This window comes from Oenanthe melanoleuca, chromosome 1 (genome assembly GCF_029582105.1).
Source record: "Oenanthe melanoleuca isolate GR-GAL-2019-014 chromosome 1, OMel1.0, whole genome shotgun sequence".
NCBI lineage: Eukaryota > Metazoa > Chordata > Aves > Passeriformes > Muscicapidae > Oenanthe > Oenanthe melanoleuca.
The window spans coordinates 20,210,067-20,225,498 of NC_079333.1; the positions used below are offsets into that span (position 1 = coordinate 20,210,067).

General features: G+C 45.3%; 2 protein-coding genes across 17 annotated transcripts in view; one reads left to right on the forward strand and one right to left on the reverse strand.

Annotated features, from left to right (window-relative positions):
* COL8A1 (collagen type VIII alpha 1 chain) overlaps positions 1-4,075 on the forward strand; it is an 86,288-nt gene extending 82,213 nt beyond the window's left edge. The window contains exon 5 of the mRNA XM_056497423.1: positions 487-4,075. Coding sequence (XP_056353398.1) covers positions 487-2,393 — 1,907 coding nt within the window. The 3' untranslated portion in view covers positions 2,394-4,075. The remainder of the gene's footprint in view (positions 1-486) is intronic.
* Positions 4,076-5,013: 938 nt separating this feature from the next.
* The window catches only part of ST3GAL6 (ST3 beta-galactoside alpha-2,3-sialyltransferase 6), an 84,999-nt gene continuing 74,580 nt past the window's right edge, over positions 5,014-15,432 (reverse strand). For all 16 annotated transcript variants that reach the window (XM_056497497.1, XM_056497515.1, XM_056497588.1 and 13 more), the window contains 3 exons: positions 14,715-14,852; positions 11,258-11,410; positions 5,014-9,588 (listed from right to left, as the gene is read on the reverse strand). In XM_056497497.1, coding sequence (XP_056353472.1) covers positions 9,508-9,588; positions 11,258-11,410; positions 14,715-14,852 — 372 coding nt within the window. In that variant the 3' untranslated portion in view covers positions 5,014-9,507. The remainder of the gene's footprint in view (positions 9,589-11,257; positions 11,411-14,714; positions 14,853-15,432) is intronic.

Consider the following 15,432-nt stretch of genomic DNA (forward strand, 5'->3'; position numbering starts at 1 on the left):
AGACATATGTATAATAAACTTCTTACCAATACAATCTTTTTTGATCTTGCTCATTTAAGCCCTTCTAGAAAAAGCACTTTCATGCCAGGATTCCTTCCACAGCACGAGAGCGCCGAGTTTTCTGCAAAAGCTCTTAAAGATAGGCTGATCTACAGCAACATGGGACAAAATGTAGATTTTGCTTTTGTTTTAGATTGTATAGGTGGAAAGCACTACCAAAGCACAAATGGCTTTTACATATGATACACATAATATAAAATTTGTGGAAACAGAAACATGCATGGAAGTTTGGAGTATGAAAAACAGTAGCAACATCCTCTTCATTCTCAACACCAACTTGTAACTCGCTAGCTGTCTCTGTCTACCACAAAACCACAAGGCATCATAAAAAGCATATTCAATTCAAGACTAACCGTTTTTTGAAGGATATGACTGCAATCACCTTTTACCTCTCTCTCCCCCCTTTCTCTTTTCTTCCCGACCCAGAAATTCCCATGCGCAGTCTGAGGGGTGAGCAAGGCCCCCCGGGCGAGCCTGGACCAAGAGGGCCACCAGGGCCACCAGGATTGCCAGGTCATGGTGTACCAGGAGCCAAAGGAAAACCAGGCCCACAAGGATACCCAGGAATTGGAAAGCCGGGTTTGCCGGGGATGCCAGGAAAACCAGGGGTCATGGGGCCCCCAGGGCCAAGAGGGGAGATGGGGCCGAAGGGGGAGATCGGGCCCATGGGGATCCCTGGGCCGCAAGGGCCGCCAGGGCCTCACGGGCTTCCCGGCATCGGGAAAGCAGGAGCTCCGGGGCTGCAGGGGCAACCGGGGCCAAAGGGCGAGCCTGGCATGAAGGGGCCACCAGGAATCCCTGGGATCCCAGGGCCCAAAGGGGAGAAGGGGGTCGGCATCCCGGGTTTGCCGGGTCTGAAGGGTCCACCCGGGCTGCCTGGTCCCCCCGGCCCCGTGGGGCTGCCGGGGGTCGGCAAACCAGGCATGGTTGGCTTCCCCGGCCCGCAGGGACCCCTGGGCAAACCCGGACCCCCGGGAGAGTTAGGGCTGCAGGGGCCTCCAGGGGCCCCAGGGATCCAGGGCCCTCCCGGCCCGCCCGGCATCGGCAAACCAGGCCAGGACGGCATGCCTGGCCAGCCCGGCTTCCCGGGCGGCAAAGGGGAGCAGGGGCTGCCGGGCCTGCCGGGCCCCCCCGGCCTCCCCGGGGTTGGGAAGCCGGGCTTCCCCGGGCCCAAAGGGGAGCGAGGTGTGGGTGGTCTGCCTGGCCCCATGGGCCCGAAGGGGGAGAAGGGGCACGCGGGGCCGCCTGGCATGGGAGGGCCACCGGGAGAGCCCGGCCAGCCGGGGCTGCCGGGCATCATGGGCCCCCCGGGGGCCGCCGGCTTCCCAGGACCTAAAGGGGAGGGGGGTGCCGTAGGGCCACCGGGACCAGTCGGCCCCAAGGGAGAGCCCGGCCTGCAGGGTTTTCCAGGAAAGCCAGGCTTTCCTGGGGAAGTGGGTGGCCCTGGGCTGCGGGGGCTGCCGGGCCCCACAGGACCCAAGGGGGAAGCCGGACACAAAGGCTTGCCGGGGCTGCCGGGTGTCCCAGGGCTCGTGGGGCCGAAGGGCGAGCCCGGGCTCCCCGGTGCCCAGGGGCTACAGGGCCCCTCGGGCATCCCGGGCATCGCGGGACCCAGCGGTCCCATCGGCCCCCCCGGGCTGCCAGGGGCCAAGGGCGAGCCGGGCATGCCCGGCCCCCCCGGCTTCCCTGGGGTAGGCAAACCCGGTGCTGCGGGGCTGCAGGGACCCCCGGGAAAGCCTGGGGCGCTCGGTCCCCCCGGCCAGCCGGGGCTCCAGGGGCCGCCGGGCCCGCCCGGGCCCCCAGGGCCCCCGGTCATCATCCCGCCCACCCCGCCAACCGCGGGACAGTACCTGCCGGAGGCGGGGCCGGGCATAGACGGCGTCAAGCCCCCCTACGGCTACAAGGGCAAGAAAGGCAAGGCCGGCGGCGTCGTCTACGAGATGCCCGCGTTCACGGCAGAGCTCCTCACGCCCTTCCCCCGCGTCGGGGTGCCCGTCAAGTTCGACAAGCTCCTGTACAACGGCCGGCAGAACTACAACCCCCAGACGGGCATCTTCACCTGCGAGATCCCCGGCGTCTACTACTTCGCCTACCACGTGCACTGCAAAGGCGCCAACGTGTGGGTGGCGCTGTACAAGAACAACGAGCCGCTCATGTACACCTACGACGAGTACAAGAAGGGCTTCCTGGACCAGGCTTCGGGCAGCGCCGTGGTGCAGCTGACGCACGGAGACAAGGTTTACGTTCAGATGCCATCCGAGCAGGCGGCAGGACTCTATGCCGGGCAGTACGTTCATTCGTCTTTTTCAGGGTATTTATTGTATCCCATGTAAAACAAAACAGACACACACAACACACACACAAAACACCAAAACCTTTCTCCTCTGCTTCAAACTTTTATACCACAAAAGATGCATTTTATGACCATTTTGGACCATCTTGTACAAAAACAAAAAAATAAATACAAACTTTAACATTATGCACAGCTAGTTATAAAAAAAAGGTGTGGTGATCATATCTAAAGATGCATATCAGGTTCATAAACAGTTGTTTTGCACCCAAGGGGGACATATTAGCTGTACATTATATATTTCTGCAATGCCATGCTTACTTAATTTCATTCACAGTAATTCAGTACTAAAGTTCAAATCAGTGTATGTCACTCACTCCTGTTGCATTGATCATAGTTATGAGATGAAAAACAGTGACTTAAACCAGAGTAGGTCAGTCTCTAATTATATTAAAGAATTTGAGTGGCTTAATTGTCTGGGTGGGGGTTTTCTTGGGTTTTTGACAGCAGGTCTGCCTGACAAGCCAAGGTTCTCTTAGCTGGAGACTTTTATTTCCCTTCTCCTGTAATAAAATAATCCTGCAGGTGTGGTTTTTTTCCTGAACAATTTATGATGGAAGAGGAATTCTGATGGCATGACCATTCCCCCCTGAGCCTTCTCCAGCAGTCATTGCACCTAAAAGGTCACCACTGACTCCAGCAGGGACTGGTTTCATCTCCAAATGCCACAGCACTTGAAAAGTCTCCATTTTCTATTCACACAGCTCAAGTGGATGAGGTAAATCTCCCTCATTTACTTGTGTCACATCATTGAGACATGGCAATACTTCAGGGTGGCATAAATTTGCTTGGATTTCTGTGCTTGTACAAAAAACCCATTTGGCTTGTCACAAGACACCTATTCTGCCACTCAGCAAATGCTGAATCAGTTTGCTCTTCAATGACTAGGGAAAGCAGAAGTAGCTCTGTCTGCTTAACTGATTTGTTGCTTGAGATCAACCAGTAACTTTACCGGCAATACTGATCACGCAGATTTATCCGAGAACTTGGTTCTATCTAATAAGCTGATTTCCAATCCTTATTTATATGTTACCAGTTGTCAAGGAGAACCTGCAGGCCTCAATACTTTTCTGTACTTGAGGACAGCGACTTCTGTGCAGGAAGTCTCTGTCTGCTCATCAATGGTGCTAATCTCACCTCAACAAGTGTTCTGTTTCCAAAGGGCAGTAGACCTTGCTGTGGTTCCCTGTACAGTGCTGCACATCACACACTGCTGCGCTAGTTCAGAGTTAAGTGCTCATCACTTCTCAATGTCTTTAGCTACCGCTACTGCTTTTGATTCAAAAATGAACTAGATTTTTTCATGCAGAACTAAGATTGGATTTAACTGGCATTACCATTATTTAAATGCAGAGTTTAATGCAGTCTAACATTGACTAAGGACTCCAGTGATATAATGTGGTGCTTTATCTCAGAAATTTTATGGAACGGTGGCAGGAATGGACGGACAGTTTACCAGACACTGGTGACTTCAGTATGTTCCCAGAATATATGAGATATGTCAAAAGCAAATAATTTTGTATTTAAAATTTTTGTACTGATTTGAAAAAAATATCTTATTAAATATCTTTAAAAATAAAGCTGAAAACCAATTCTTTCTTCATTCAGAACTATCAGAAGGAACATTCATCCTGCTGAATTAATTTATCAGACCACAAGGGCTTTCTAAAAAGGAGGGAAAAAAATTAAGAGATATCCCCTTTTCTCTAGCTCCCATCTCCTGGCAAAACATGCTCTAAGCCAGAGAGGGAAGGTCCCATTTGGTGGGGAGGCATAGCAGGGTCTGGGGGGAACAGGAAGAGGTAAAGGCTCCCTCAGGCAGCCCAAGGGGACGGATCCTGCTCAGCATCAGCCAATGTGGGAGTGCAGCTGAAGAAGGCAGAGGGGCAGCCAAGGAATCAGCCACAGAGGCTGCTGCTAAGGGCTTGTGTTGCCTGAAAAGGCAGAACTGGCTATCTAGGATGAGAGATGCTGGTTCTCCTGATCTAGCTTCCCTACCTCACCTCAAAGACAAGCATTTCCTCGAAGCTGGTGAACTCCTGAACTGTCCATACTGAAAGGAATGCACTGAATACCTACTGTGCCAGAGAATTGTTATCCAAATCTCCCTTAGGCTCCCTAAAGCCCTCAGCATCTCATTTTTACTGCACAAAGAGAAAACAAATAATAAGCTAAGTACTGCACTCAGCATCTCTCACTATCTAAAACCATTTTCACTTTCTGAAATTTTTTATCGCACACAATCTTCCTCGTTCTGTATCTCTTATTTTAGCATTCCCCTGATAGTCCACAATAAGATTCAAAAAAACCCAAAAAAATTTGAATCACAAGGATGCTGCTTCTGATCTTATCCACAAAAAAACATGGCCCAGCTCTGTTTGTACTCAGCCTGGAGTTAGATTTCCAGCCACAGTACAACTCAGCCCACCTAGGTTCAAAAACCTTCAGCTGTTTGCTCTACAAAGCACTGAAGTTTGTTCCAAAACTCGATACCCTATCTGACAACATCATTTACTTTACTTACCAATAATGACGGCCCTGGGCATACCCACACATCCACGCTCACACACAGAGCACCAGCCTTACAAAAATAAGTCTGAGAGCACTGTCTTTAACAGTTTATTCACAGGAAAGTAATCTCATTCCATACGTAGCGTTCAAAATTTCACTTGAAACAACTCTAACTCTTCAAAATACAGGTGGCACTTTAAAGGCATATAAAACTTAAGACAAGTGGCAAGTAAGTATTTCCCAATACCAAAAACATATGTTGAGCTTTGTACTTCTTAAAAAATCAGAGTCCACTCAAAAGTGAAGGTATTTACACTCTCCCCCAGAGCACTGCTAAAAAAGGAAGTATGGCATTGGAAACAAGAAGTACCACATGCTAATTAAACACCAGAGCTGTGATTATGTATTATTATCACCTATATAGTGATATATGGAAATGGATATACTGGAAATGTCATTTAGTAACATCTTTTAGGCACTCTCAGATTCGTATTTAGTGCAATAGTCTGTGGCTTCCCTTACTTATTACAGGAGAGGAAAAAATAGTTTCCCAACAAAGAAACCTCTTGAAAGTCTGAGCCAAACAGCTTTCAACCAACGTGTCATCCTTCCTGTTCTGTGCATAGTTTGGTATCTTAGAGCTGTGTCTGACAGTCCAGCATTTTGAGAGGGGTGGCAGATAAAATGCAGAAGCACCTTTGCTATAAGGTGATGCTGTCTAGAAGTTCAGCAGGCTGCCAGAGAACAGGAACAGAGTAAGAAGGAAGGAGAACATCCAACTTCAGATAGAAAAATGATGGGGGACACTGGGGAGCTATAGTTACATCATTATCAGACACAGAAATAAAACTGGCTGTTTCACTCCTGATACAATAAAAAAATGGACAGCTTTTAAAGGGAAACTTCAGTGCAGACACTTCATTTTCAGGAATGGTAAAAAGGGAAAAGAAGTTTTAATAGCAGCTCATGCTCAGAAACTATCCAAATATTTGGTGTTAGCATTACTGTGTTATTCTAAAAGCCCCAGTCAAGTCTTTGGTACTGCAAAACACCTGTGAAAATGTGCCCAGACAGAAGAGACACTGTAATCTGTGAGCACTGCTGAGAAACACACCTCACATGGGCATTCCTGCCTGAAGGAAGTTAGTGCCAAAGCAACACCTGTCCTTGAGGCAGAGCAGCAGGAATGATGTGCGTGAAGCAGGTGGTGGAACAGAGCTGGTGTACACAGGATCCTACAAAACATCTTGTGGGGAGAAAAATTCATTACTTGGTTCACTGCTTATTACTGAGGAGAAAAGCTATTGGCCTGCAAGCTGGGCTTTCAAAAAAAAAATAAACAAACAAACAAACAAACAAAAATACCCCGTGGTGTATCAGCAGCATCAGCTCTTGGCTTGATCCTGAGGGAACAGGTTTCATTCAAAATGTTACCCAGTCACCCTGGGACAAACTGTGCTGGACTCAACACCTGTGGCAGGAGCAGGGGTGGAGAAGTGGGAAAAACTGGAAATACAGCTTAGTTTGAAAAATAAGTCAGTCATACAATGGCAAGGCTTATTAGGATATAAAGAGAAACAGCTGATATGGATAAATGCTAGTAGAGAACATATTAAATTCGTTGAGAACACCAAACATTATTTAAAAAAATATTTTAGGGAGATCAAAAAGTTGATGTGGCAAAAGTAAAAAAAGACTAAAGGGTTTAAGTACAAAGAGTTTGGGAGACATCATTTGTTTGACATGAAGTTGCTTTTTTGTTTCCAATTATTTTGTTTGTTCTGCTACAGCTAGCATCCAAATCCCATCCTCCCACAAAAAGCATAAAAACCTACTAGAAAAAATGGAGAAGGAGTAAGTTTAGATTAGTGGGAGAAGTGTCTCTGGAGATGAAATAAAGCAGAGGAAATAACCACATCTTCAAAAGCAGAGCTCCCTACCCACTTCCTGGAATTGGAGACAGGGGTGGAGAAGCAGAGGGATGCAGCTTGCACCATCACAAGAACTCTCCTCACAGTGTCTGGAACAAATTCAACATCTCTCCTGGAAAAAACATCCTCCTGGACAGCATCCTGCAAGATGTTACATGGGTGCAGCTGGACTGTGGCAGCAGCCATGGGGAGAGCTGGGAGCCCCAGCTCTGGAAGCAACTGCGGATTTTGAGGGTGAAGGGGCAGCCCCCCCACTTCTGCCAGCCTTGGCTCCCAACACAAACATCTACCAGGGGCCCCTCTGCAACAAGAGCTTGGAGAACACTGCTATGTCTGCAAGAAGCCTTGACACAGCAGCTTTTGCAGGTGGAAATACTGTTGTCAGGAGTTCAAATTACTAAGTCTGGGGCTGCAGAATCCACACAAACCTTTTTCATTAACTGAAATAACCACTAGAAATAAATACAATACTGTCATTATTTTCTTAAGTGAAACCCCACCTGTTTGTATTCAGATTTTCAAGTAAAGACCTTTTCAAAGTCTCAGGAAAAAATAAAGGAAATACAAAAAATTAAGAGTCCTTCTGCCACCTGGTGAAGAAGTTGTGATTTCCTCCATTTCCACCACCAGAGTCACCTGTTCCAGTGCCCCAGGACCTCCCACAAGCTCCTCTCTCCTCCACACTCCCACCTGCCACTCTGCACACAGCTGGAGTGCAGCTGTACCCAAGGGACACACAGCAAACAAGACACCATGGCAGACCCTGCCCCTTGCTGGGACACACCTGCATCCTTCCCCACCCCATGCCACAGATTTTTCTGACATCTCGAGGTATTTTAGGTATGTCCAGCTTGCTTGAAACAGACCAAAGCTCAGGAATCACTGGGTGAAAACACAAGTCTCCTCCCCTTCAGCTGTGGCACCTCTCCAGACCACAACTGCCCTCCCTAATTCCCAAATGGCAGAGCCAAGGAGCTAAAGTTGGAAATGAGAACTAGGGAAGGTGTTTTTAGTTTTGTTGCTGGTTTTGTTTTTTTTTAATACCTACTGCACCCCACAAGAAAGGTGACTCTTTGGTTATTCCTCTACACAGCTGCAGCAAAACAAATTGTGTTCAGTACTCTTGCAATCCTCAGCTTCTGAAAATTATAAATACCATGGTTTATGTACATATTGCAATTGTTTGCATTACTCCTAAATGTACTCTCTATATAATTTTATTTAAAAGCAACAATGGTATTCCTACCAACTTCAAAGACTTTAAGTGGACTCCTTTGTGCTTTCTTCAGGTGTGATTGATAAAGATAACTATAAAATCTTCCAGAAATTCTGCCATAATTAAAATAAAAACTTTATATAAATGTTCTGTGAGAGAATTGGAACAGCATATTGTTTTTCTTTGACCGTTGTCAAACGCCTTCCCATGCAGATTTAATTTATTCACAGGCTTGTCAAAGACAAACCAATACAGGAAACAAACATCCCATTAAATGTTGCAATTAAAATCTCGACTAAGTTCCCACTACTAAATAATTTAGTTCAGCCACACACCTCAAACTTAAATATCAAGACAGAAGAGGTAAACAGATGCCAAATGATAATTCAGCTGAGGTACATCCTGGATATTCCCTACTGCACTTTACTGCCAAAAATGGGAGTATTCCTTGCTTGTATTGATACGTTATAGCATCCAAGGAGGCAGACTGACCTCGTTTGGAAAAATCCACCTGTTTTTGAGGAGCAAACAAAAAAACACATGAGATCCTGTCCTGGAGAACTAGGACTTCAACAAACATTGACTCTAAACTCAGGCATGAACATCTTTGTCCATCTTTGTGTTTTGTGTTTCTGCTGTGATCTGGGGGCTGACACACAGATAGTTTGGTCAGCTCTTCAGTCTTCACGTTCCCTCTTTTTAAAGTCAACTCAGCAACTGCAAAATTTTCTGGATGCGCAGCACAGAGTATGATTTTTCCATAAAATGGGTAGAACTGAAGCACTGTCAACACCAACATCTCCACAAGTCAGACAAAATGTCTTCACCTTCAGCAAGGGCAGACAGAAGTTCAGAGTTGATGGTCAGTACAGAAGCTGTGGCTGCTTGGCTGAAGGTTACTCTTCTCAAGAGTATGGCAGAACAAAACCTGTACAGTCTCTATGTTCCCCCTTCTCCAAAACACACAGTAATGATTTAGATGCATAGTTTTAAAGCCATTTTCATACAACAAGACAGATAGTCACAACTTCACATCCACCTTACTGACTGAACACTGGTCATCTCAGTATCTTGACAGTGGAACTCCTTTGGAGGACAGCATCAGAAACAAAAGTATTCCAGAGCATTAATCAATCATCTGCAAAGAGTTCTCACTGGTAAGTAAGTGATGTGCGTCACATTTTTATATATCCCTGATACTTTCAGTTGAAAGTTTCATGGTTTTCCCACTATTAAATAGCTTCACAGAAATTCAGTTAACTCTGTTTACAACAGTCCATTACCCTCAGGCTTAGAAGCTTTTGCCTTGATGAGGTTTCTGGGCTCCTTTAAACAGTAAACAGTTATGCTGCACTTAAAAAATAAAAACGTCGTACAAAAAATAAAAACTTTTCACATCTTGAAAATAGTGACTGTTCTTCGTATTCTCCATTCAGCTTTCACGTCAAATTGACCACAAAGTTCTTGTCTATAAGCTTCTTCAAAAATTTCTGCTCAGCAGTGATGTTGTGGTACTCATTCTAAAGAGATGTGAGGGAATAAAAAAATTATAAAATCAAATTATCACCAGCAGCATCACTTGGCTCTTCCTTCCTATTACCTGTGATACTTGGAAGATGCTAAGAACAGGAAAGGTCAGGGGAAAAGCCTTAGCCTTAAGTCTAGCAAAGGCTTAGCACAGTTTCCCAAGAAAACAGGTTGCTCAAAACTATATTAGACATTGCCATTAGGACACAACCAAAAAAGAAGAATCTTTGGGGATAAGAACAGGTGAGATGTGGTCTCACAGAAATCCTTTCATTATTAACTCTCCCAACTCCTTGCCCTGCTTATTCAGAACAACAGCCATATTTAGAGCACAAGCAGTCAGAAAACAAGTTATCCTCAAAGCTCAGTGCTGGTTCTTGAAAAGCACATCAGGCACTTGTGGCTCAGATGCATCCTGCCAATTAGGTTCAGCATGCCCAGACCAACCCAGCTCCTGGATACACAGGAGACCAGTGAAATTAGTGGAGAGCAGCACAAGGAAAGAAAGTTTACTTAAGACACTAAATCCTGTAAATTAAAATTAATATAATATGAATACTGCATAGAAGATTATACAAATGTAGTATTGTTTATGTAGAACATACATACAAGTGGTAATTTATTGCCACTGAAAAACTAAAGGAACATAATAGTTTGTTAAGACTTTAGGAAACTTATGGATGTCTATTCAACTAATGATCAACCTTACTCCAACTTTGTGTATGTTGCAAAAAAGCACAGAGGAGCCTCCAAACCAAGGCAAGTTCAGTGTCAGAGGAAAATTATCTCTGAATAGCAGGCATCTAGGAGTTCTGAGAGAAACATGAAAGGCTCCAATGGGCATTGTATCTACTCTTCCTCTTCAGCAAATGGAAGAGGAGGAAAATGGTACCCACCCACTCTGGGCAAATGGAAAACTTCACACTGCACTGACGGACTGACAGGGTTGCCTGAAATACAGAGATGAAGGCAACTGAATACTAGAGCAGAGACATAAGAGAAAACAGGCTTAGCCTTAGCAAAGCAGCAGGGAGAAGGCTTTTCTGATGTCTTCCAGCTTCCTGCTGCTCCCTCTCCTTCTGAGTTGTGGCTTCCCCCTCCTGGAAGCAGTTCCTTCTCTTCCTACCCCTCCTCCAAAAGCTGCCTTTATTTTCTACTTTCAGTTTCCAAAATTCAGTTCTTTGCCTATGCAAGACCTATACAAGTTCACAGGTCTTAACTCCTTCCATTCCCCTTTGCTCTTATTTCTGTCTTTTAAGGACTTTGACAGCTATGACATACAGCACAAGTAGGAGCTAAAGAGAAGGAGAACACAAACAGAAACAACACTGCTCATGTGCTGCCAGTGCTAACAAAGACATTTCTAGGACAAGACCTGTGCAGGCTAAGGAAAACACCAGCAAAGTAGAACACAAAACACAAATGGACATCTCATGCAGATTTTGCAGAACATGGTACAGAACAAGGACACAAAGATCAGTATCTATGTTTTTCAGAAACAACAGCAGACAGGAAAAGATTGAAGCAATGTTAAACCACAAGCAGCTGAACCAGGAGAAGGCGAGAGGCCCTTCTGACCTGCAGTCCACACTTCTATTGATACTTAACTGCCTTCCCCAGTTACCAGCTGTATTTCTCCCAGCACAAACAAGTGTTAGTTACCTGCATCATCTGAGACATGGTTTCATTGCCATAGTAGTGCAAAGAACTGTTTCTGTCTGTGAAGTCATACTTGAAGCCTGCCAGGTGGACCTCATGACATATGTGAAATGCCAGTGTAATGGCAATTAGTCCCGTTGTTGGATGCTTGGGTTTCTAAAACAAAACACAAAGACAACACACACATAAATACCTGGCAGCCTGATGGCAACAGCAACCTTAAGAACAGAGACAAGGCAAATCAGGCAGCCTGGGTCCTCTACAGATGTTTGGTTCCACAGATTGAGCCCCTCCTGTCTCTAAAGGAATAAAGTATTGCCCCCACAGGTTTTCCATGACTGGGATATGAGTCATGTCAGCACTCCCTGGGATTCCTTGGTATCTAGTGAGGGCTGAGTCCACAGTGTAGCCTTTCCCTCCACAGAGGCATCAGGAAGGTCTCCCCATTGCTCTGCTCAGCTACTTTCATAAAACTGGGCAGGCTTCACTACACTGGAAAACCATTTACAACCCCCTCAAATTTGATTGAATTATGAGATGTGTTCAGAAGTTTCTAAATGATGGGAGACCCAGATGAACAGAATATTACATGCCCACATTTTCACAGCAACAAACTAAAAAAGCATGAAGGCTACCACTACACGAATTTGACTGAATATGCATTTCTTCAAAGTAGGGAAATTCCAGAAGAATTTTGCTTCAGACCTTCCCCTGCTATTTCCATTAGACGAAGCAAAATTGTAAATAAGATTATTTCTCCATACAGTAAGTTCAGAAGTAAACACAATGTAAAATGAAGAGCATGTCATAAACAGGACTCAATTGTGGGAGCACCTAACCAAAAGGTAGCATTTCTCACAGAAACACAGAAGAACTCCATGCAACCATCTGCCCTATCTTGCATTCAGAGAAACATGACTTCTTTAGTAGCAGCAGAGGCTAATATGATCTGGGGAAGTAAACAAGGCAAGTTTTTTCAGGAAGATGAACTCATTCATTCAACCAAGATGAAGCTAAGGTAAAACAATTTCTACAGAAATGGACAAAACTTTCAGGAACCAGTACCCTTCTTAGTCAAAGTAAGATTTTTCTCAGAGACCAAACGAGTATTATATACTCTCAGCAGTTGCAGTAAAACCAGTATTAGACAACTCTGTGCACAGCAAAGGCAGATGTAAGCAATGTGTTTCTTTGTGACAGCACAAAAAATCCCAAGGAACAAGTTACTATTCTCAGCTCTTTTAAGCCCAACTGAAGTCACAGAAATGAACTACCGCCTTTTGTGGAAAATTTTTTGGTACCTTTATGCAACTCTTGGAATATTCCAGAATTAGTATCTGCTTAAAATGTGCACTATGTCCAGGGCCCCTGCCAGTTAGCAAAATAACTTTCTGCCCTGAGGCTCAACATCATAAACTTTGTTGCAACATCCATACTGAACAGGACTCCAAAACTATGGCAGGAATGCTACATATTAGGATTACTGCTATTTGGAAATACCAGGTTGTAACTAGCTCTGTTCACCTTCAGCTATTGTAAAATTCACCTCAAAAGAATATAATTTAAAAGCAACTACTTTTAAAATGTACTATCATGCAATATCCAGATATCCTTGGCCTGCAATTAAATATTTTCACCTACTAATAGGAACAGGCACAGCTCTGGAATGACTCCACTACAGTTTAGTGGTGCTGGGGCAATACATTCAATTTTATTCCTGGCTCTACTAACAATCAGAAATGCTTGCTGGATCTGCACTAATGTGCTCACTGGGAATATAAGACTGGCTTAATGGAGAAGGCAGGGACAGCAAGGAAAGCAACAGTGGTCACTGGCATCTCCCACAGGCAGAGGGGGCTGAAGCACAGGACAGCAAGGGCAGCACCAGCCCTCCCCAGGGATGAGCAGCAGCACACAGGGCCCCAGTGTGAGACCCCTGGTGTGACCTGCAACTGAGCCCAGCCGTGCCAGGGCCACTGCAGATGTGCAGGCTCCCAACCATGGTCCACCTTCAAGATGGGAGGAAAAGGGAGGAAGAGCATGCCTGAGAGACTGATCATTGCTGCGCAGGGATGAGGGACTGCAAAACACCTGGCATGCAATAAGCAGGATCTACATGGAGGTAGAAAAAGGAGACTCCAGGCATGGTGACACTAACCCAGCTCTGTGCAGGGGCACCCAAAGGCAGGAGAGGAGCAAAGGGTGACCAAGGGGCCTGTGCCTCTGTACCAGCTGACATCATGCACATCTCTGACTGACAGCACTGCTTTTAAAGCCTATTCCCATTGAGAGGGGAGTCCCAGAAGAGTCAGGAGGGATTTCTGGACCCATGGAGGCCATGCATGTTCTGTGGCCATTTCAGAGATTAGTCAGGCATCCAATTTCTATGCTGCTTTCTTGTCATGCTTGGTGAAAAGCTGAAATGCCACAGAGGCCCAAGCAAGCAAATAGCCAAAATGCCTATTCCAGTTTGAGAGTTAGTAAGGGAGAAAAAAGCCACTATTAGGCTCATAAAAAAGAAAGAAATTTTACAAAGAGGAACAGAACCTCCCCCCCCCCCACCCCAAATATTAGAAAGAGTAAACCAGAGGAAAAAAATATGGCAGATACTCCACACTGACAGTCTGTCAGACATTTCCACACGTCAGTTGCATGGTGTTGGTAAAGCAGGGGTGTGATCCCAGGGAACTGTCTCTGTGCAAAACAGCACATGACTGATCCTGACTGCACAAGGTAAGTCCCCAGCTTGATGCTTTACCTTTCATTAAAAACATTTTTCAGTCAAGAACTGACAGTTAAAAGTTATTTTTATGTCCAAATTGCTGGTTAGCTCATTGCAATGCTAGGCATCAATTCAGTAAGCACAACCATGCTTCCAAACATTAATCATTAGCACAGGAGGGGAATACCCTCTTTGCTCCCTAGTCCATCCCCAGCCCCAGGAGTGTGAAATTGCAGCAGAGTTAGAATTACCAGTTTAGAAGGGGGGTTTGTTTGCTGTGGGGTTATTTTCAGTGTCGTGGTTTTTGGTGGAGGTTTCATTGTTTGGGGGTTTTCATCTGTTTGCTGTTTTGTGTGCCTTGGGTTGGTTTTTTTTTGTAAAAACACCCAACATTCAGTAGTTCAAGACTCTCTGTTATTTCTAGAAGCCCTTTGATCTGTCATGCAGCATTACCTGCCTGTCTTCCCCAGTTTCAAAGGCATTTTGTCTGTCCAGAAAGCAGCCTCATTTCATACCAATTACAGAACCCATAAAAAGGTACTGTTGGCACACAAGGCTAGGCACTCTCTTTTTGGGTTCCATTTTCCAATCTTTCTTAAGCACCATCTAAATGGCAATCTACTTTAATGCAAACTTAAACGGTTTTCTACATTACAGTCTACTGTAATAAAGATATAATTGCCTCTAAATACACATTTGGTTGCACAAAACCAGAAGGGACAAACAAAAAAAGCAAACCTCCTTCTTAGGAAACCTCCTTGGGAAATGAAGCCACTCATAAGCAGTTTTCCTGGTGATGCTGGGATCAAGAATCCTGATTTGACTCGATTTGTAGATCATATTCAGAGCCGGTTTCTTCCAAAAGCCCTTTGCGCTCTGTGACAGAAAAGTAAATACACATTTTAACAACTGAAAATAGTTGAATTTAGTTTTGTAGCAACTCTAACCAGAGTAAACTCCAAGTGCATGAGGTTAAAGAAGACGAAGAGTGCTGAATCTCCTAAGTTCAAAAATACCTGCTCCTGCAACAGGATAACCCACTGCCACAGCAGTGGCCAGCTGGCTGCAGAACAGCTTTGCAGGAAGGTCCCTGATGGACAGCATGTACCAACAATATGCCCTGGAGGAAATAAATGCTCACTGTGTGCTGGCCACATTAGTAAGAGCACAGATATCAGGCAGACAGAAGTTATTATTCTCAAGTACTTTGCACTGTGCCCTTCCTGCAGGCTCACAAATGCTATGTTGGGGTCCCCTCTGAGCAGGAGTGTGTCTAACAGCAGAAGATCACTACAACAGCCAAGGGGCCAGAGCTCACAGGAAACAAAAAGGGTCTGAGGAGGCTTGGTTTGTTCAGTCCATCTTCAACAATTTGGAAGGGGTTAATAAAGATGAGATGACACTTTTTTCAGAGGCACACAGTGTAAGGACAAGGAGAAATTTTGTCCTGCGAGTG